The following is a 23,090-nucleotide window of genomic DNA, read 5'->3' on the forward strand; positions in this document are numbered from 1 at the left end:
GTAATGAGGCAAGGTAGGTCTACCTGTGTTAATTGCGGAAAAGAAGTAGTATGTGTGTGAGGCCGGTTTTCTGTGCTCGGTGTCAGATGTGGGAGGTCCTGGAGTCTCCCATCCTCCCGGATGGCCATATCTGCACCTGGTGTGTCGAGCTGGAGCTCCTAAGGGACCGCATTAGGGAACTGGAGTTGCAGCTCGATGACCTTCATCTGGTCAGGGAGAGCGAGGAGGTGATAGAAAGGAGTTATAGGCAGGTGGTCACACTGCGGCCATGGGAGATAGACAAGTTGGTCACAGTCAGGAGAGGGAAGGGGAAGAGTCAGGTACTAGAGAGTACCCCTGAGGCTGTACCCCTTGACAATAAGTACTCCTGTTTGAGTACTGTTGGGGAGAAGAGCCTACCTGGGGGAAGCAACAGTGGCCGTGTCTCTGGCCCTGTGGCTCAGAAGTGTAGGGAAAGGAAGAGGAAGGCAGTAGTGATCGGAAACTCTATCATTAGGGGGTCAGACAGGTGATTCTGTGGACGCAGGAAAGAAACTCGGATGGTAGTTTGCCTCCCACGTGCCAGGGTCCCAGAATGTTTCAGATCACATCCAAGATATCCTGCAGTGGGAGGGAGAACAGCCAGAGGTCGTCCTACATATTAGTACCAATGACATAGGTAGGTAAAGGGGAAGAGCTCCTGAAAACAGACTCCAGGGAGTTAGGAAGGAAGTTGAGAAGCAGGACCGCAAAGGTAGTAATCTCGGGATTACTGCCTATGCCTATGCTCCTATGTGAATATAGGAATAGGATGAAGTGGAGGATAAATGTGTGGCTGAGGGATTGAAGCAGGGGTAGGGATTCAGATTTCTGGATCATTGTGACCTGTACAAAAAGGACAGGTTGCACTTGAATCCCAGGGGGACAAGTATCCTGGCAGGGAGGTTTGCTAAGGCTACTGGGGAGAGTTTAAACTAGAATTGCTCGGGGGGTGGGAACCGAACTGAAGAGACTGGGGAAAAGGCGGCTGGCTCACAAATAGAGTAAGCAAGGAGACAGTGTGTGAGGGAGGATAGGCAGGTGATAGAGAAGGGATGCTCTCAGATGGACGGTTTGAGATGTGTCTATTTTAACACAAGGAGTATTGTGGACAAAGCAGGTGAGCTTAGAGCATGGCTCAGTACTTGAACTATGATGTGGTGACCATTACAGAGATTTGGATGGCTCAGGGTCAGGAATGTTACTTCAAGTGCCGGGTTTTAAATGTTTCAGAAAGGACATGGAGGGAGGCAAAAAAGATGGGGGCGTGGCAGTGTTGATCAGAGATAGTGTCACGGCTGCAGAAAAGGTGGACATCATGGGGGGATTGTCTACCGAGTCTCTGTGGGTGGAGGTTAGGAAAAGGAAGAGGTCAATAACTCTTCTGGGTGTTTTTATAGGCCGCCGAAAAGTAACAGGGATATAGGGGAGCAGATAGGGAAACAGACCCTAGAAAGGTGTAATAATAACAGAGTTGTCGTGATGAGAGATTTTAATTTCCCAAATATCAATTGGCATCTCCCTAGAGCAAGGGGTTTAGATGTGGTGGAGTTTGTTAGGTGTGTTCAGGAAGCTTTCTTGACACAATATGTAGATAAGCCTACAAGAGGAGAGACTGTACTTGATTTGGTATTGGAAATGAACCTGGTCAGGTGTCAGGTCTCTCAGTGGGAGAGCATTTTGGAGATAGTGATCATAATTCTATCTCCTTTACAATAGCATTGGAGAGAGATACGAACAGACAACTTTGAAATGCGTTTAATTGGAGTGAGGGGAATTATGAGGCTATCAGGCAGGAAATTGGAAGCTTAAATTGGGAACAGATGTTCTCAGGGAAAAGTACAGAAGAAATGTGGCAAAAAGTTCAGGGGCTATTTGTGTGGAGTTCTGCCTAGGTATGTTCCAATGAGACAGGGAAGTTATGGTAGGGTACAGGAACCGTGGTGTACAAAGGCTGTAATAAATCTAGTGAAGAAGAAAAGAAAAGCTTACAAAAGGTTCAGAGAGCTGGGTAATGTTAGAGATCTAGAAGATTATAAGGCTAACAGGAAGGAGCTTAAAAAGGAAATTAGAAGAGCCAGAAGAGGCTACGAGAAGGTCTTGGTGGGCAGGATTAAGGAAAACCCCAAGGCATTCTACAAGTATGTGAAGAGCAAGAGGATACGACATGAAAGAATAGGACCTATCAAGTGTGACAGTGGTAAAGCCTGTATGGAACCGGAGGAAATAGCAGAGATACTTAATGAATACTTTATCTCAGTATTCACTATGGAAAAGGATATTGGTTGTTGTAGTGCAGACTTGCAGCAGACTGAAAAGCTTGGGCATTTAGATATTAAGAAAGAGGATTTGCTGGAGCTTTTGGAAAGCATCAAGTTGGATAAGTTGCCAGGACTGGATGAGATGTACCCCAGGCTACTATGGAAGGAGAGGGAGGAGATTGCTGAGCCTCTGGCGATGACCCTTGCATCTTCAATGGGGACGGGAGAGGTTCCGGTGGATTGGGGGGTTGCAGATGTTGTTCCTTTAGGGAGTAGAGATAGCCCAGGAAATTATAGACCAGTGAGTCTTACTTCTGTGGTTGGTAAGTTGTTGGAAAAGATCCTGAGAGGCAGGAACATTTAGAGAGGTATAATATGATTTGGGATAGTCAGCATGGCTTTGTCAAGGGCAGGTCGTGCCTTACGAGGCTGATTGAATTTTTTGAGGATGTGACTAAACACATTGATGAAGGAAGAACAGTAGATGTAGTGTATATGGATTTCAGCGAGGCATTTGATAAGGTACCCCATTAAAAGCTTATTGAAAAAGCAAGGAGGCATGGGACACAAGGGAACATTGTTTTGTGGATCCAGAGCTGGCTTGCCCATAGAAGGCAAAGAGTGGTTGTAGACGGGTCATATTCTGCATGGAAGTCAGTGACCAGTAGTGTGCCTCAAGGATCTGTTCTGGGACCCTTACTCTTCGTGATTTTTATAAATGACCTGGATGAGGAAGTGGAAGGATGGATCAGTAAATTTGCTGATGACACAAAGGTTGGAGGTGTTGTGGATAGTGTGGAGGGCTGTCAGAGGTTACAGTGGGACATTAATAGGATGCAAAACTGGGCTGAGACATGGCAGATGGAGTTCAACACAGATAACTGTGAAGTGGTTCATTTTAGTAGGTCAAATATGATGGCAGAATATAGTATTAATGGTAAGACTCTTGGTAGTGTGAAGGATCAGAGGGATCTTGGGGTCCGAGTCCATAGGATGCTCAAAGCAGCTGCGCAGGTTGACTGTGTGGTTAAGAAGGCATATGGTGTATTGGCCTTCATTAATCGTGAGATTGAGTTTAGGAGCCGAAAGGTAATGTTGCAGCTATATAGGACCCTGATTGCATTGTTTCAGCAACCTTTAAGCGATTGTCATTTGCGGATTCAGCGAATGATGATCAAATTGCAAAGATATGCATTGAATGTGTCATGCACACCTGGAAAATTCATGTACACGGCTGACACACTTTCCAGAGCTGTGGATCCAACAACAAAAGACAGTCACAGGGACGCTCGTGATGTTCAGGCATTTGTTGATATGATCATAGAAACTGTACCTGTTGCCCCCAAAAAGTTGAAACTGCTGCGTCTTGAGACAGAGAAGGACAGAATTCTCAGTCAGGTTATACAAGTGGTGATGGATGGATGGCCAGATAATAGGCATGAGTGTACTTCAGAAGTACAAGAATACTGGAACCACAGATCAGAACTTTCTGTTGTGGATGGTATGTTGTACAAAGATAGCAGAATTGTGGTTCCTAAAAGTCTTCGAAAAGAACTGCTTGGGAAAATTCAAGAAAGCCACCTAGGTATTGAAAAATGTAAGAAGGGCGTGGGAAGTGATGTTTTGGCCCAGGATAAATGAAGGGATTGCAGAATTGGTGTTTTCTTGTCAAATATGCTTTCTCAAATACTGACCTATCACCCCTAAGGAGCCACTGCATCCACATCATAGTCCTCAGAGTCCTAATCAGAAGGTAGGCGTTATATTTTTGTAATTGACAACAAACATTATTTATTAATAACAGATTACTACTCATTGTACCCTGAGGTGTGTGGTTTGACCAGAACAACGGCAGAGAATGTAATTACATGCATGAAATCAGTTTTTTCCAGACATGGTGTACCTGATGAAGTTTTCACTGACAATGGTCCGGAATTCAATGGTGAATGTATGAGAAATTTTGCTCATGAATGGGGCTTTGTTCATACAATATCTAGTCCATTTTTCCCTCAGTCTAATGGATTAGTTGAGAAGTCAGCAGGAATTATCAAGAAATTGATGCACAAAGCAAAAGATAGTGGAGGTGATTTTTATAAAGCTTTGTTAGCCTATTGTAGTACTCCACTTGAATATAGATTTTCACCTGCTCAGCTCTTGATGGGACGCTGTTTGAGATCCAATCTGCCAATGGATGAGAGCCTTCTGAGAATAGAGGGAGGTGAACAAGTGAAAAGATGGAAAGATGAACACAAAGCAAAGCAGAAAACATACTTTGTCAGATGTTCTTGTCCATTACCTGAACTGCACCAAGGAGATGAAGTAAGGATACAAGACAAAATGAACACATGGGCACAGAAAGCTACAGTACTTGAAGAAGTACAACCCAGATCATTCATGGTCCAAACAGAAGAAGGAGCAGTGTTAATAAGAAATCACAAAGACCTTAAGAAAGAGCCAACTTCAGAATTTCAGTTAACTGATGCAGACCATACAAAACAAGGAAATAACACTGAAACACAAGAACTGTGTGAACCACTTAGAAGGACTACTCGTGTTCGTAAACACCAGAGAGACTGATAGAGACATGTTAAATTATGTATTTGTTCTTATCAATGTTGCTAATTGTTTTTCCTTTTAAGGAAAGGAAGATGTGATATCACATGATATGACGTGTCAGAACGTGATTGGACAGAGTTCGGAGCGTGCGCAGAAATGACAGAATGATCGAGAAACTTGTATGGTGAAAACATGGTTTGGTTTGCTTGGTGTAAATAAAAGTTCTAATTTTAATTTTTCCAGAATATGGTTTGTTCTTATCTTAGTAACCCATGGTATGTATAAAGAATACAACCCCTGCCATATTATGTTAAACTATTCCCAACAGCTCTAGTAAATCTGCCCGCAAGAGTATTGGTCCTCCTCAGATTCAAGTGCAGCACTTCCCTTTGTACAGATCCCACCCTCCTCAGAAGAGGTCCCAAGTCTCCAGAAATCTGAATCCCTGCCCCCTGCTCCAACCCTTCAGCCACATATTCATCTGCCACCTCATTCTATTCCTATCCTCACTCTCATGTGACACAGGCAGCAATCCTGAGATTACTACTCTTGGGGTGTATGGGGTGTCAGGGAGGGGTAGCACCTCTGGTGGGGGAACATGTCGCGTCCTTCTCAGGGTGATTTGTCCACCCTTGGTCCCCACTTGGCACTCAGCTCTCACCTGTGGCTTCTCGTAGCTGTTTGCATGCGACAGCGGCCACACCCCGGGAAACAGCTTCAACAAGCCGGCTAAACGAGGTGAGGGTAGCCGACAGGTCTCAAACCCTCGGTGAGATGGGGAGATGTCTATCCCAGGATGTGAAGATAGACTCCGGCAGATTGAGCGGACGTGACCAATGGAAGGTCCATCAGTCAAGAAGGCGGTCTCTGCAAGCATCATGGAACATGTAGAGCACAACAAGACACAGAAGACGTCCTGGTCATCCACTGCGCCTTGTCCCATCTCCAGCCGTCTTAATCCAGATGGCAATTGGAAAGAGAAAGTGAGGCTGACACTGTGCAACTGTCCCTCACTTAAATCCAAATCATGCGCTAGTCTCGACACCATCAATGGTGTCGAGGTCTTCATCGACAACAACGATGGATGAACATGGACTACATTTGAGGTCCTGTTTCTCAGCTTCCTTCCTACCTACCTATATTCTTTTCTCAGGACCTCCTCTGTCGTTGGTAGTAATATGTACCACGACTTCTAGTTGCTCACCTTCCTGTTTCAGTTCTGCTAGCAGACAGGTGAAGGAGAATCCCAAGAGATTCTTCAGATATATGAAGAGAAAGAGGATAACAAGGGTCAAAATAGGTCTCGTTGAAAATCAGCAAGGTTGTATATTCTTAAATGGAGTTTGTGCATCAGTATGCACTTGGGAGACAGACACTGAATTTTAGAACTGAGGCAAAACAGGATTTATGTCATGGATCATATACTGATTACAGAGGAAAATGTACTTCAGATTCATATTCAGATATATTTAACATATGTACATTGAAATAACCAATATACCTTAGGATGTGCTGTGGGCACTCACAAGGGTCACCACACATTTTGGTGTCAAAATAGCAACCCTACTTTGCTAGGCAGAACATCATGGAACACAATAAAACGGAACACAGCAAGCAACAAAACAACCACCGTCCCTTTACACTCTCCCTCCCTCCCTCCCATCCACACATGGACAGTTTGTCAACTTCAGGACAGGCCTCCAGTCGTCCATGTCTCCAGGCTTCAGCCATCAAGCTAGAGTCTGACAAGATGTCCCCTTGGACCCCGTGGGAGGCTAGTGCACAAATTGCAGGAACCCTGGCAGAGGTAGTTAAGTTGTCCTTAGCCATGGATGGACTGGAGAATACTTATTTTGTTCATGAAAGCTCTTAAGAATAACTCAGGAAATTATAGGCTGGCGAGCCTGATTTCAATAGTGCATAAATTATGGGAAGGTATTCTAAAGGACTGCATGTATAACTATTTGGATAGACTGATAGAAACATAGAAAACCTACAGCACAATACAGGCCTTTCAGCCCACAAAGCTGTGCGGAACATGTCCTTACCTGAGAAATTACTTAGGGTTACCCATAGCCCTCTATTTTTCTGAGCTCCACATACCTGTCCAGGATTTCTTAAACGACCCTATCATATCTGCCTCCATCACTGTCACCGGCAGCCCATTCAAAGCATTCACCATTCTCTGCATAAAAAATCTTACCCTTGATATCTCCTCTGTACCTACTTCCAAGCACCTTAAAACTGTGCCATCTGGTGCTAGCCACTTCAGCCCTGGGAAAAAGCCTCTGACTAGCCACAAGATCAATGCCTCTCATCATCTTATACACAGATTAAGGATAGTCAACATGGCTTTGTGTGTGGGAGGTTATGACTACCTGCAAGAAGTGCATATGGCTGCAGCTCCTTACAGACTATGTCAGGGAATTGGTGCTGGAGCTGGATGCACTCCAAATCATCTGGGAGGCTGAGGATTGATTGGCAGAAGTTACAAGGAGGTAGTCATTTCGAGGCTATAGGTGGGTGACTGTTAGGGAAAGCAAAGGTTGTTGAGAAAAATACTGTAGATCTACAAAAAGCCCCAAGCAGCATTTTCTTTTTTCAATATTGAGAGCACCACCTTGGAAGTGCTGTCATTTATCTTTGTACCCAGACAGACATGCTCATCTTAGCATATGAGGTCAGATCTGATGGACGGTGGATGAGATCTACAGTGAGATCCAACGTCCAGGAAGGCGATTCTGCAACACTCCATGGAGAGCAAAAGGCCTGACAAGGCATAAGAGAAGTCATTGTCATCCACTTCAACCAAGGAAGACCCCAGTTTGTGATGCTTGCTCATTGCACAGAGGCTAGTAAAGTCAACTGGAAGAGTGAGCTGAAACAATTTCTTCCTCTGCCCTTGGCCTCAATGACTCAATCTTTTTAATCTGGTTTCATGCTTAAATCAGACAAACATCAGTTTGTTCCCACTCTCAGGGCCTGCATTCTTGAAAGTCCAGTTCATCAAATATTTAATGATATCACAAAACACCAGGTTGTACAGACAGTTCGAAAGGAAATTAAAGGCTGTGGATTACAGTGAATGTAGTCCAAAAAAACCATATTTAATAGAATGGTTAGTAGTTTTGTGTGCTGCCTGGAAAGTGTTGCAGTGTCTCGCCGGCACCATCTTCACAGAGGAACAGATTTATAGGCAGATACCACAGCCTCTGGCTGCTCACCTTCTCCCTTAAGAATGCTACTGATTTGATCTGAGAAGGTTCTGATGCTGGTACCTGGAAGGCACATACCATCTGAGAGTCTCATTCACATTCTCAGAACCCCTAATCAATGAATCCCCGATCACAACTGCACTCCTCTTCTGCCTCCTCCTCTTCTGAACCAGGCTCAGTTCCCAAGACCTGACAGGTGTGGCTTTCCCTGGTAGTTGATTCCTTCTACCCAGGAATATCTAAAATTATATACTTGTTATTGAGGGCAACAGTCACAGGGATATCATATACTCACTGCCTATTCTCTTTCCCTCTCTTTCTTAAGTGTACTTCCCCATCCCTTATACTCCGTCAGAGGTTCAGTTGATCCCAGCTGCCTATACCTGATATTATACAGTACTTTTTTTCTGACCAGAGCCCTAATATCCCCAGGTTTTTTAATCCTGCCCTTCACTCTTGCAGGAACACATTAGCCTCGAGCTCTCACTGAGACAGGCAGCTAGTTACTAATGGTATATGTCAGATGCTTACCTCTGGTTTGTTGGAAATAATTGTGACAGGCTGCCAGATATTACTTATTTAAATAGCAGGAATGTCTGTCCAATATAAATTTGTGTGTACTAGTACAAACAGAAATAAGATCTGACTTGACTATTACATCAAGGATGGTATTGGAGATAACAAATTAAGACTAAATGGAAAGACATAAAAGGGGAAATTCGCTGCTGTGCATTTGCCAATAATGTAATGACAAAGTGAAATATCACAGTAGATTTTCGCACATTGTGCAACTGTTCAGAACTTCTGTGTTATTTTCAAGAGATGTCATCATCATGGTAACAAGGTCATTGCCTCACATACGGAGGCGCCTGATGATTTGACTGATGTCAGAGGCTGAAAACAGCACAAATAGCTTTGATCACATCAAGTGATGAACTAAAAGTTGGATGGGACTAGTTTTGAGGCAAAGACGAGGAGTCTGGAAGTTGAAGAATATAATGTTCATTGAATTCTCCAACTTCCAGTAAACTGCTTCCCTCTTTTTCCCATCCTCCTAATCTACCTGGCCCTTCCTCTAACCTCTGCATCTACCCATCACCCACACAACTCCTCCCACAGCTCCCTCCCTTGGTTACACCCTCTCCTATCAGATTCCATCCTCAGCTCATTGTCACATCTACCCACTACTTCCCAGCTTTTGGTTCTATTTACACTATCCTCTCCCGCATCAGCTTATTATCCCTCCTCATCTGGACCCATCTCCTCACCTGCCAACTCTTGCTCTGTCCCTTTTCTTCACCTTTTTATACTGTCTGTCTCCCTTTTATCTTTCAGTCCAGGTGAAAAGTCTTAACCCAAACATCAACTGTCCATTTTCCTCTGCAGATACTGCCTGACACATAGGTTCTTCAAGTATTTTCTTTGCTGTTGAAGTTAATGGAACCTACCTTCCAGAAGCAGAGTTGTTACATTCCATGTTTAGAACAATTATCAATTTTGATGCAATGTTTTACTGCTCCCTGATTCTTACCATGCAGTTGCAGGCTGGAACAGTCTGTAGTGCAGTCTTTCCCTTTCATCGACTCCCAGGGCAGACTTTACTCCTCTTTGCCCACTTTCAGACAGAAACTGTGCATCTTCCACTTAAGTGCTACAGGTACCAATCTCAGGTAAAATAATTTAAACTGCTTCCCTTTTGCATAAAATTCTATGTTGTCTAAAATCACCAGATGTACATTGTTGAAACCAATTCACCATCTTTCATTGGGTGCTGGATTCAGGGGCACAACCCCTTATGATAAATCCATGTGTAGTGGGCAGCATGATGAAGGAGGGAATTGGAGGCTGACTGTACTACCTGGATTCCTACTTCTATCTTCCCTCCTTTCGGTGTTAGGAAAATAGGGTTTTTTCCTGACGTTCGGGATCCTACAGGCAGAGCATTTTGAAATTGCACACATGCCATTTTGAGGTAGCATTTGAAACACGTCTCTCCACTAATAAGTTTCACATTGCAGCATTACCCCAAGCAGCTTGGTTGAACTCCGGAGACCACCAGCAAACTAAACCTACCTCAATGACAAGTGTCCCATGGCATTGACCTCAACAATAATGAGGTGCAGCTGGTTATCCCACTGAACCCTTTCCAGTTCGCTTGTCACTCAGATCAGTCCACTCATGATGCCATAGCCTGTGTACTGCATTCTGTCCTTTTCCACATGGAAAGTGGTGCCTCATATGCCATGATGCTGTTTAGTGACTTCAGCTCAGTGTTTAATATGATCATCCCAGAAGCTGGTGGGTAAACTGACCTCACTGAGTCTCAACACCTCTCTAACTGGATCCTGGACTTCTTAACAAAAAAGTCACATCAGTCCATTTTGGCAGGAACATCTCTAAATCCATCACACTGAGCACCAGCACTCCCCAGGCCTGCTACTGTTCACAGTGCTCACTCTTGACTGCATTGCTAAATCCAGTTCAAGTTATCAAGTTTGTTGATGACAGAACAGTGGATGGCCTCATCAACAACCATGATGGAATGGCATACACAGAGGAAGAAGAATGGCTTGTAGAATGGTGCAAACACAACTTAAGTCTCAATGTAGACAAGACCAAAGAAATGCTTGTGAACTTTAGGAAGCTGTAGGCTGACGACCCCACATTACGTATACACTGTTCTTCTGTGGAGAGAGTTGGGAACACATAACGGACAATCTAACCTGGTCTCTTAATAACACCCCTTTGGTCAAGAAAGCACAGCAATATCTTCACTTACTGAGGAGATAGAGGCAAGTCGGGCCTCCTCCCCATAGTAACCATCTTTTTAAAGGAGCACCATTGAGATTGTCCAGATCAGCCGCATTGCCAACTAGTGCAGGAATTGCAAGACATCTGACTGCAAGTCCCTACAAAGGATTACAATGATTTCTGAGAGGATCATCGGAGTTTCCCTTCCACCCATTAGAGATGTTTATCAGAAGCGCTGTGTATTCAGGACCCTTAGCAATGTCATTGACCCTTCCCACCCATCAATCCATTTCTTTGACCCCTACCATGAGGCAGAAAGTGTCATAGCATTAGGACAAGAATTTTTATGAGAAACAGCTTCTACTTCCAGGGCACAAGACTACTGAACTCCCTGCCACCACCTCCCTGCCATCATCATGTGAAACGCCAGGAGCATTACACTGTTTACTTTTTAACTTGTATCGTACGTGCATCTTATTATTTGCTCACTTATTTGTGGAACATTATTTCATGTGTAATGTGTGTGATTGTATACTGTGTGCACCTTTGTCTGGTTGAATGTCGTTTTGTTTGGCAGTGTACATGTGTACAGGTGAATGACTATAAATTGAAATTGAACTTGGACTTTAAGGGGAAAGGAGTCACAGATGTGCAAAGTCAGGGATCCAGGATTTGGAGTAAACTTTGCTCTCTAGGGCCGATAAAGTTGACTGATTGCTAACCATTACTGAACCTCTTCATGTCTCTCACCTGTGATGTGATCAAAGGTTACGATCTAAGCCTCAGACTGTTCCAATCTAAAATACTATTAGAATCAGAAGCAGAATCAGGTTTATTATCACTGGCATGTGATGTGAAATTTGTATTGGACTTTCCTACAGGGTGATGACTGAGGATTTTGGTGTGGTGCACCTCTGCTGTGTATGTTTATTTTTGCCTTTATATTTTTCTCCCTTTTGCTGCTCAATATTTAATTTGATTTTGCTAAGGGCATGGTTTTTGTGGATACGCTGTATTGTTTTCATTTTTTTTGTTTGTAATAAAAAAATGAAAAGAATATAATAGCAGCAGCAGTTCAATGCAATACATAATCTGGCAGAGAAAAAATAATAAATAATAAAATAAAAATAATGATAATAATACATAAACAAGTAAATCAATTACATATATTGAATAGATTAAAAAACGTGCGAAAACAGAAATACTGTATATTTTTTAAAAAAGTGAGGTAGTGTCCAAAGATTCAATGTTCATTTAGGAATCGGATGGTGGAGGGGAAGAAGCTGTTCCTGAATCTCTGAGTGTGTGCCTTCAGGCTTCTGTACCTCCTACTTGATGGTAACAGTGAGAAAAGGGCATGCCCTGGGTGCAAGAGGTCCTTAATAATGGACGCTGCCTTTCTGAGACACTGCTCCTTCAAGATGTCCTGGGTACTTTGTAGGCTAGTACAACATCTTTATGACTACATCGCTATGTTGGGACCAGGTTAGACCCTCAGAGACCTTGACACCCAAGTACTTGAAGCTGCTCACTCTCTCCACTTCTGATCCCTCTATAAGGATTAGTATGTGTTCCTTCGTCTCACCCTTCCTGAATCCACAATCAGCTCTTTCGTCTTACTGATGTTGAGTGTCAGGTTGTTGCGGCACCACTCCACTAGTTGGCATATCTCACTCCTGTATGCCCTCTCTTCACCACTTGAGATTCTACCAACAATAGTTGTATTGTCAACAAATGTATAGATGGTATTTGAGCTATGCGTAGCCACACAGTCATGTGTATATAGAGAGTAGAGAATTGGGCTGAACACAAACCCCTGATCGTTGGCAAGGAGGATATGTATGTTATCACCAATTCACACAGATTGTGGTCTTCCAGTTAGGAAGTCGAAGATTCAATTAACAGTGCAATTAATGTAATCCTTGTTCTATCACCTGCATTGGGCAATTCCACTGTGTTCCTGTAATGTATCCCTTCCAAAATGTTGCCAAAAGCAATCCTAATGATAATCCGTACTGAGATTTCTGATGATGTTTCGTATCATCTAGGACAGAGTGACAGAGTGAACTTGACTACAGAGAGCAGTTATCTCCAAAGATAACTGTGTAAATCTTCTCTAGGTTCCCATGCTGTTTTCTGTTTCCTGCTGGATCTGCTGATTCCTGTTGAACTTCAGGTCATGTCCTGGTTAATTAAAATCCACTGATGGCCAGGAAAACTTAGCATTTTGTGCACACAGGTACTTGGTTGTGTAAATTCACAGGTATTACTTGTTGGTAATTACAGATTTCCTCTGTGCCTCTCTAATCATTATTTGTAAGGGTTAGATCCTTGAAACAATAGCTACAATTAAGGATAGGTATGGTCCCTGTGAGCTGGAGTAGAGCAAATTACAAAGTGGTTGGCAGCAACTAAATAGAGTTAATTGGGACCACTTTTTTCTGGACATGTGAAGGGTGTTTAAAGATCAATTGCACTGAGTACAGGAGAGGTACGTTCCTGTTAGAAGGAAGGACAGGGATGGAAAAATGTCCAGAGATGTGATGAATGTAGTCAAGAAGAAAAAGAGCAAGTATGTAAAGCTTTGGAAGTTAGGATCAAATGGAGTACATGGAAAATATAAGGAAGCCAGAAAAGAACTAAAGAGAGAATTAGGAAAGCCAAGAGGGGCCATGAAAAGTCCTTGGCAAGTAGGAATAAGGTGCATCTCATGGCATTTTATACATACAACAAGCACTAAAGGATTACTAGGGAGAAGGTAGGACCACTCAAGAATAAAGGGGGGAGAACTTACCTGGATGCTGAGAATGTGAGTAAGGTACTGAATGAGTACTTAGCTTCAGTAATTACCAAGGAAAAGGTCATGGTGGACCAGGAGATCAGTGCTGATTGTCTAAATATGTTAGGGCATTTAGTAGTCAAGGAGGAAGACGAATTGGTCCTCCTAATGAGTATTAAGGTGGTTAAGTCCCCAGGGCCTGATGGGATTTACTCCTGGTTATTGAGGGAGGCAAGAGACAAGACTGCTGGGGCCTTGACCAGTATCTTCATGTCCTCTCTAGGACATGTTTGTGAGATCCTGGAAGACTGGTGAGTGGCTAATGTTATCCCACTAATTAAGAACGGAACAAGGGACCATCTTGGGAACTGCTGACTGGTGAATCTCATGTCAGTTGTAGGAAAATTGTTGGAGAAAATTCTGGGGGATAGGGTACATGAGTGTTTGGAAATCTTTGGTCTAATTAGGAAGAGTCAGCATGGTATTGTGTGTGGCGTAGAACATAGAAAATCTATAGCACATTACAGGCCCTTTGGCCCACAATGTTGAATTTCCCTACCGCATAGCCCTCTATTTTTCTAAGCTCCATATATCTATTGAAGAGCCTCTATCTAAGAGTCTGTTCAACAAACTTACTGGAGTTCTTTGAGGACATAATGAGTGCAGTGGACAGAGGGGAACAGGTGGATGCCATATACTTGGATTTCCAGAAGGCGTTTGATAAGGTGCCGCACAAGAGACTTATAAATAAGATACAGATGCATGGAGTCAGAGGAAGTGTATTGGCATGGATAGTGGATTGGTTAACCAATAGAAGGCAGAGAGTTGGTAAAAATGGGTGTTTCTCTGGTTGACAGTCGGTGGTGAGTGGGGTGCCACAGGGGTCGGTGCTGGGCCCGCAGCTGTTTACCGTTTATGTTGATGATTTGGAAGAGGGGACTGAGTGTAGCGTAGCAAAATTTGCTGATGACACTAAACTGAGTGGAAAAGCAAATTGTACAGATGATGTGGAGAGTCTGCAGAGGGATATAGATAGGTTAAGTGAGTGGGCCAAGGTCTGGCAGATGGAATACAACGTTGGTAAATGTGAGATCATCCACTTTGGAAGGAATAATAGAGGAGCAAATTACTATTTAAATGGCGAAATATTGCAGTGTGCTGTTGTGCAGAGGGACTTGGGAGTGCTTGTTCATGATCGCAAAAAGTTGGCTTGCATGTACAACAGGTTATTAAGAAGACAAATGGAATATTGGCCTTCATTGCGAGAGGGATTGAATTCAAGAGCAGGGAGGTCATGCTGCAACTATACAGGGTACGGGTGAGGCTACACCTGGAGTAGTGTGTGCAGTTCTGGTCTCCATACTTGAGGAAGTATATACTGGCTTTGGAGGCAGTGCAAAGGAGGTTCACCAGGTGTCATGGTCCAGTCCGTGAAGTCTGCATTCCGGTTCATGGTCCAGTCCACCGATCCTTATTACAGGTTTTCCCTTGTCCTGTTGTGTGCCTTAATTGAGGCACATGATTCTCATGTTGGTCTAGCTACGTAAACAGCTCCGGGTTCAGCTTCAGTTGCTGGACTGTTCCCTCCCCTTCCCCTTCCTTCTGAAGCCTTGCCTGCTACCTCTGCCTGAAGCCTCGCCTGCTACCTCTGCCTGAAGCCTCGCCTGCTACCTCTGCCTGAAGCCTCGCCTGCTACCTCTGCCTGAAGCCTTGCCTGCAACCTCTGCCTGAAGCCTTGCCTGCAACCTCGGCTTGAAGCCTTGGCCTGAAGACTTGCCTGCAACCTCATCTGTATCGCTGTCGAGTTCTACTACCGGAGCCTTGCTGTATCCAGATAAGGAACTGTCTTTCGTTGTTTGGAATTGTCTCTTTGTGTCCTCACCTTCGCTAGATAGGTCCGGCCGTTTGCTGCTACCTTGAGTTGGGAACTGTCTCTGTGTCCACACCTTCGCTAGGTAGGTCCGGCCGTTTGCCACAACCTTGAGTTCGGAACTTTCTCTGTGTTCATGCCTTCGCTAGGTAGGTCCGGCCATTTGCCGCTACCTTGTGTTGGGATCCCTCTCATCATGTTCAGCATTCTGTGTATGAGTCCCAGCCCTATGCCCTGTTCCCAAGGAGGGGTCCCCGTTCTGTGTCCTGTGTATGAGTCCCAGCCCTACGTCCTGTCCCCAAGGAGGGGTCCTGCCTCTATGCCCTGTTCCCAAGGGAGGGTCCCGGCTCTGTGTTCCATGTTCCTGTCTCTCAAGTCCAAGGCTCCATGTTCCCATGCTCTAGACCAAGTTCTGAGTTCCAAGTATCAAGTCCATGTCTGGGTCCCGAGTTCCATGTCACGTCCCTAAGCCCAAGTCTGCTTTCCTGTTTCCCTCAACCAAGGCTCTACGTTCCTGTCTCCCTCAACCAAGGCTCTGCGTTCCTGTCTCCCTCGACCAAGTCAAGGCTTCGTGTTCTCGTCCTGTCCATGGGCCTCGCCCAACCCAGGAGTACCTCACCCAGCCTGATGCCGGGGTTCCCTCGTCCTGTCCAGGAGTCTCACATCCAGTCCTGTTGCCACTCCTCGTCCTGTAGCCACGTCTTGTCCTGACCTAGATCCAGGGTCGGAGCCCAAGTCATGTTCCGGGTCCCTGTCCAGTTTCTGGCTCGGAGTCCTTGTCCAGGTTCCAAGTTCCTAGTTCTTCGTCCAGGTCTCACTCTCCTCGTCTAGTCCTAGCCCGGGCCCTGTATCCTTGCCTCGTCCAGGGCCTATGTCTTGTCCAGCGTCATTTCTTCCCCACTTTCTTGCTTGCTTGACACACCTAGTCCTATTCCTAGTACTTCAGTGTATGTGTCTTGAATTTGGGTCCACTGCCAGTGTCCCCTCCTTATGACACCAGGTTGATTCCAGGGATGAAGGGGTCAGCCTATGGGGAGAGATTGAGTCGCCAGCGACTATACTCTCTGGAGTTCAAAGAATGAGGAGGGATCTTATAGAAACATACAAAATTTTGAAAGGGATAGATAAGATAGAAGTAGGAAAGTTGTTTCCGTTGGCAGGTGAGACTAGAACTAGGGGACATTGCATCAAGATTCATGGGAGAAGATTTAGGATGGAGATGAGGGGAAACTGTTTTTCCCAGAGAATGGTGAATCTGTGGAATTCTCTGCCCAGGGAAGCAGTTGAGGCTTCCTCACTAAATATATTTAAGAAATAATTAGATTGGTTTTTACATAGTAAGGGATTTAAGGGTTATGGGGAAAAGGCAGGTAGATGGAGCTGAGTTTACTGACAGATCAGCCATGATCTTATTGAATGGCGCAGCAGGTTCGATGGGCCGGATGGCCTACTCCTGCTCCTATTTCTTATGTTCTTATGTTAAAAGACCCTATTTTATCTGCCTCTACCAACTTCCCTGGCAGTGCATTCCACACACCCACTACTCTCTGTGTGAAAAACTTGCCTCTGAAATCCCCCGGTACCTACTTCGAAGTACTTTAAAACTATGCCACCTCATATTAGCCATTTCAGCCCTGGGAAAAGCCTCTGGCTAGTCACATGATCAATGCCTCTCATCATCTTATATACCTCTATCAGATCAGCTCTTATCCTCCGTCACTCCAAGGAGAAAAGGCCAAGTTCACTCAACCTATTCTCATAAGGCATGATCTCCAACCCAAGCAACCTCCTTGTAAATCTCTTCTGCATTGTCTCTATAGTATCCACATCCTTCCTGTAGTGAGGTGACCCAGAACTGACCACAGTACTCTGTGGGGTCTAACTAAGGTCTTATACCTCACAGTTCTTGAACTCGATCCCACGGTTGATGAGTGCCAACTCATCGTACACCTTCTTAACAACACTGTCTACCTGCTCAGCAGTTTTGAATGTCTTATGGACATGGACCCCAAGATCTCCCTGATCCTCCACACTGCCTAGAGTCTTAACCATTAATATTATAGTCTGCCTCCAAATTTGACGTATCGAAAAGAACCACTACACTTATCTGGGATGAACTCCATCTGCCACTTATCAGTCCAGTTCTGCATCCTATCGATGTCCTGCTATAGCCTCTGCCAACCCTCCAGACTAACCACAACAGCCCCAAGTTTTGTATCATCAGCAAACTTACTAACCTTCCCTTCTACTTCTTCATCTAGGTCATTTATAAAAATCATAAAGAGCAGGGTTCCCAGAACAGATCCCTGCAGAACTCCATCCCCTGAGCAGAATATGATCCATCCACAACCACCCTTTGTCTTCTGTGGGCAAGTCAATTCTGGATTCACAATGCAAGGTCCTCTTGGATCCCATGCCTCATTATTTTCTGAATGAGCCTCACATGGGGAACCTTATCATGGAGCTGGTTGTGTCTTGCCAAATTGATTGTGCTTTTAGACAAGGTGATGAGGCAGATAAATGATGGTCGACAGTGGATGCTGTCTACATGGATTTTAATAAGACATTTGAGAAGGTCCTTCAAGAGAGGCTAATCCAGAAGGTTAAGATGCATGGGGTCCGTGACAAATTGCCTATTTGGATTCAGAACTGGTTTGCACATAAAAGACAGAGGGTAGGCTTTGAAGAGTCTTATGCAAGTTGGAGGTCTGTACTTAGTAGTGTCCTGCAGGAAATGTAGATGGTTGGGTCAGTGAGATCTGTACCCTGGCTGAACAAATGCAAGGAGACAGTACATTGTTAAGGACAAGATCCATTACACTGTTACTGAGCAGAGGGATCTTGGGATTCAAGTTCATAGCTCCTTGAGGGTGGCCACACAGGTCGAAAACATTTTAAGAGGATAAGGTATAAAATCAGAACTAGGCTTTTTGACCCATTGAGTCTGCTGTGCTATTTTATCATAGCTGATCCAATTTTCCTCAAGCCCCAATCTACTGCCTTCTCACAGTATCCTTCATGCCCGGACCAATCAAGAATCTATATGCACAAAGGCTTAGCATCCACCACTCTCTGGTTAAAGAAATTCCTCCTCATCTCCATTCTAAAAGGATGCCCCTCTATTCTGAGCCTGTGTCCTCTGGTCTTAGACTCTCCCACCATAGGAAACATCCTTTCCACATCCACTCTATCAAGGCCTTTCACCAATTGATAAGTTCCAATTAGGTCATCCCTCATCCTTTTGAATTCCCGTGAATACAGGTCCAGAGCCATCAAACACTCTTCATGACAAGACATTTTTTGTGACCCTCTTTTGAACCCTCTGCAGTTTCAGCGCATCTTTTCTAAGCTAAGGGGCAGGACCCAAAAGTTCTCACAAGTGAGGCCTTATCAGTGCTTTATAAAGTCTCAAGATTACATCTGTGCTTTTATTTTCTAGTTTTCTTGAAATGAATGCTAACATTGCATTTGCCTTCCCCACCACAGACTCAACATGCAAGTTAACCTTTAGGGAATCCTGCACAAAGATTCCCAAGTCCCTTGCACTTGAAAATTGTCAACCCTTTCATTTCTTCTACCAAAGTGCATGACTATACACTTCCCCTTACTGTATTCCATGTGCATTTCTTTGCCCATTCTCCCAATCTGTCCCAGTCCTTTAGTAGCCTCACTACTTCTTCAAAACCATGTGCCCTTCCACCTATCATCATATCATTTGCAAACTTTCCAACAAGGCCATTAATTCCATTAACATAATCAGTGACATGTAATGTAAAAAGAAATCAGTCCTGACACAGACCCCTGTAGAATACCACTTGTCAACAACAGCCAACCATAAAAGGCTTCCTTTGTTCCAAACCTTTGCCTCCTGCCAATCCGCCACTGCTTTATCCAGGCAAGAATCTTTCCTGTTCGCAAGGCTTTTGGAATGCAAGCATTGAGTTCAAAAGTCAGGAGGTATTGTTGCAACTTTGTAAAACTCTGCTTTGGCCACCTTTGTAGTATTGAATACAGTTCTGGTCCCCTCACAATAGGAAGAATGCTGCTTTGGAGAGGGTGGAGAAGAGATTTATCAGTATGCTGCCTGGTTTAGAGGGTATGTGCTATCATGAAAAGTTGGATCAACTTGGGTTGCTTTCTCTGGAGTAGTGATGTCTGAGGGGAGATCCGCTGGAGTTTTAAAAGAGTATGAGACGCATAGATAGAGTAGTGAGGGAGTATCTGTTCCCCTGGTTAGAAATGTCTAATACCAGTGGGCGTGCATTGAAGGTGAGAGTGGGTAAGTTCAAAGGGGATGCCTGGAATGTGCTGCCTGATATGGTGGTAGAGGCAAATACATGAGACATTTAGATAGGCACATGAATGTGTGGAAGATGGAGGGAAATGAACGTTGTGTAGGTAGATGGGATTAGTGTTTGTGTTTTTTGATTTGCTGTTTAGCTGTTTTGGCACAACTTCGTGGGCTGCAGGGCCTGTTCCAGTACTATGCTCTATGAAACTTTTTATTCATTTTAATGCACGTCAATCACATATCTAATCAATCATCTATCATGCCATAAGCAGATTTGGAAAATAGGTATTGCCAACCAAGGATTTCCAGAATTCGGAGTATATGAGTACAATGAGATGTTGCAGGATCTCAAGAGTATGCTCCAGATTTGAATTCATACGTAGATTTAAAGTCAGTGGAGCATGGGAGGCAGGCAGAAGCTGGGTTTCTCTCTTCCCCCATTTGGATGTGTCTGTGACTTCATCTGTTGAAATTCTACCAAATGATCTCAGTGGCATGAACAGGAAGAGAACAGTACCGGAGTGAGATTACCACTGTACAGTTACAGTTCGACACTTTTGAGAACACCATGCCATTGGGATACAGCTACCTTATGCTTGGTATGTTATGTGAAATTGATTTCAGAAAGCTTACTGTGTAACACAGTGTTTTACCATTTTTAGACATGTAAAGTTAGTACTTTTTTCTGTATGAATGATTAATTTTCTTGTTTGACCTTCCTCTCACTGTCAATCTCATAAGTATACAATTCCCCTTGCCTTATCTGTTTAAGAAATCATTCCTTCCTTTTCTCTAAAATATATTAAATAATTAGACTTTGACATGGCTCTGCAATCTTTGGTGTGAATGTTTATGCCCTTACTCTTTGCTTCTTTCAGACTTCCTTTTCTCTCTTCATTCCTTCATGCTAACTTTTTGTATTTTTGTGGTTATATTTTTTCTCTAGCACCTCATACCAAGATCACGGCATTTCTGCATACTCCATTTTCCACAGTTTTTATTTAACGTGTGAATGTTTCCACCAGCTGTCTGAACACTTCTGTGGGCTAAAAATAGCAATCATTTCATATGTACAGTGGCGGAAGTGACTGGGAGACAATGAGTGCCGATCTGAGCAGTCTCCGAGAAGCCCACAGGTTAAGCAGTTTTCCCTCTCATTTTGATTGTATCTTATTGTAAAATATTCACAAAGTGGTCAATTTCAACTGTAAAGTCTCAGTTATGAGTACAAGAACATTTTAGACTAAACTAAGTTTAAAAAACTATTTGATCCTATTTTGTCATTGGAATTGGAATAAATTGAATTCACATGACATGTATATTGTCTGCGCGATGTGTTGGTGTAATTGTTCATTGTCACTGGGTTGTCTCCTCTTGAGCATTGCATGCTGAAGGGAGACCTGACAGAAGTTTATAATGTCATGAATGGCATACATAGAACAAAATCTTTTTCCTGGGTGTTGATGACAAGTACTAAAGGGCATAACTTTATGATGATAGGGAAAAATTTTAAAGTGATTGTGGGGCAAGTTTTTATTAACAAACAGTAGTGAGTACATTGAAAGTGCTGCCAGGAGAGGTGGTGAAAACCAATACATTCAGCCACACATGTGAACCAGAGGGATAATGATTACATGCAGACAGATGGGAGTAGATTCAATTTGCATGATGGCCAGTCAAAGGGATTTCTCTGTTCTGTCAGTAACAGCAGCACCTTCTATACCCAGAGGATAGAGAAAATGTGAGTGAATCCTACATGTTTTGCTAGTTAATTGATGAAATGGATCACATCTGGCTGCTCAGCACATCAGACCACTTTTGCTGAGACTCTGGGATGATTCCTTGTGTGACTGCAGGAAACACACCTTAAACTCGACTGATTCCAGACCACCAGGAAATCTGTATGTTCTCTTAATTCAATTTCTCCTTGGTACTTTTAGCCCAGGACCCCTTGTAAGTATTTGTATACTGGTATACGTGTTCATAGGCTGAGGCATTGAGTGCACAAGTTTGGATGCCATGTTGCAGTTGTACAAAACATCGATTATATTTCATTGGACCATTATGCATATTTCTGGATGCCACATTACAGAAGTATTGTAGCAATAGGGAGAATGCAGGAGAGATTCAGCAGGATATTGTCTGGCTTAGTGGGCTAGAGTTACAAGGAGAGAGTGTACAGGCTGACTTTACTCTCGTTGAAGGCTGAGAGATGACCTTATAGAGATTTATAAAATTATAAGTGATTGAGAGGATAGGTATAATTTTATTTACAGGGCTATGGAGTCTTGAACAAAAGGAAATAGATTTAAGGTGAGGGAGAGGAGTTTAAAGAATATTTAAGAGGTAAGTATTTTACACAGAAGATGCTGGTTATCTGAAGCAATATGGTAGAAGCAGATGCAATTACAATCTTTAAGTGATGCTTGGACAGTCCTTGGATAGGAAAGACTTGGAGGAGAAAAGGCTAAATGCAATTAAGAGGAGATTTGGTAAAAATGTTTCAGCCTTCCGAACAATATTGACCCTACAGCTTATCTACACTAATTGTATTTGCCTGCATTTGGTCTATTCTTCTCCAAGTCTTTCCCACCCAAGGACTGTCCAAGTGTGGTCTGGATAGATTGTTTAATGGCAAAGGGACGCTTGGTAAGTGGGAGGCTTTCAAAAGTCAAATATTCAGAGTACTGTACCGAGTTTGTATGTTCCCATCAGAATAAAAGGCAGTGGTAACAGGTTTATGGAACCTTGGTTTTTAAGAGATATTGAGACCCTGTTTAAGAAAAAGACGGTGTATAACAGATATAGGCAGACAAGAACAAATTAGGTACTTGAGGACTGTAAGAAATACAGGATAACAGTTCAGAAGGAATTTAGAAGAGGTAAAAGAGGCTGCTCGAGCAGACAGAGGGAGGGAGAACCCTGAGAGCTTCTACAGATTATTAATAGTAAAAGGAAATTGCAGGGGCCCTAGTAGAGATATCTAAAACATCTTTAGTGACAGGTAGGGTACCGGAAGATTGGAGGATTGATAATGTTGTTCCACTGTTTAAAAAAGGCCCTAAAAGTAAACCAGGAAATTATAGGCTGGTGAGCCGGGCATCATTAGTAGCAAAGTTATTGGAAGATATTCTAGATATATGAGTATTTGGATAGATAGGGACTGATTAAGGATAGTCAATATGGCTTTGTGTGTGGTAAGTCATGGCTAACCAATCTTACAGAGTTCAAGAAGGCAAGGCAGTGGATGTTGTCTACATGGACTTTGGCAAGGCCTTTGACAAGGTCAAGTATTTCACTCACTTGGCATTCAAGATGAAGTATGAAATTGGATTGGACATTGGCTTCG

At 43.5% G+C, this 23,090-nt stretch overlaps 1 protein-coding gene across 2 annotated transcripts in view; it reads left to right on the forward strand.

Annotated features, from left to right (window-relative positions):
- Positions 1 to 20,262: 20,262 nt before the first annotated feature.
- LOC140191294 (adhesion G protein-coupled receptor E3-like) overlaps positions 20,263 to 23,090 on the forward strand; it is a 133,526-nt gene continuing 130,698 nt past the window's right edge. For both annotated transcript variants that reach the window (XM_072248568.1, XM_072248569.1), the window contains exon 1: positions 20,263 to 20,340. In XM_072248568.1, coding sequence (XP_072104669.1) covers positions 20,310 to 20,340 — 31 coding nt within the window. In that variant the 5' untranslated portion in view covers positions 20,263 to 20,309. The remainder of the gene's footprint in view (positions 20,341 to 23,090) is intronic.

This window comes from Mobula birostris, chromosome 32 (assembly GCF_030028105.1).
Source record: "Mobula birostris isolate sMobBir1 chromosome 32, sMobBir1.hap1, whole genome shotgun sequence".
In the NCBI taxonomy this organism is placed as follows: domain Eukaryota; kingdom Metazoa; phylum Chordata; class Chondrichthyes; order Myliobatiformes; family Myliobatidae; genus Mobula; species Mobula birostris.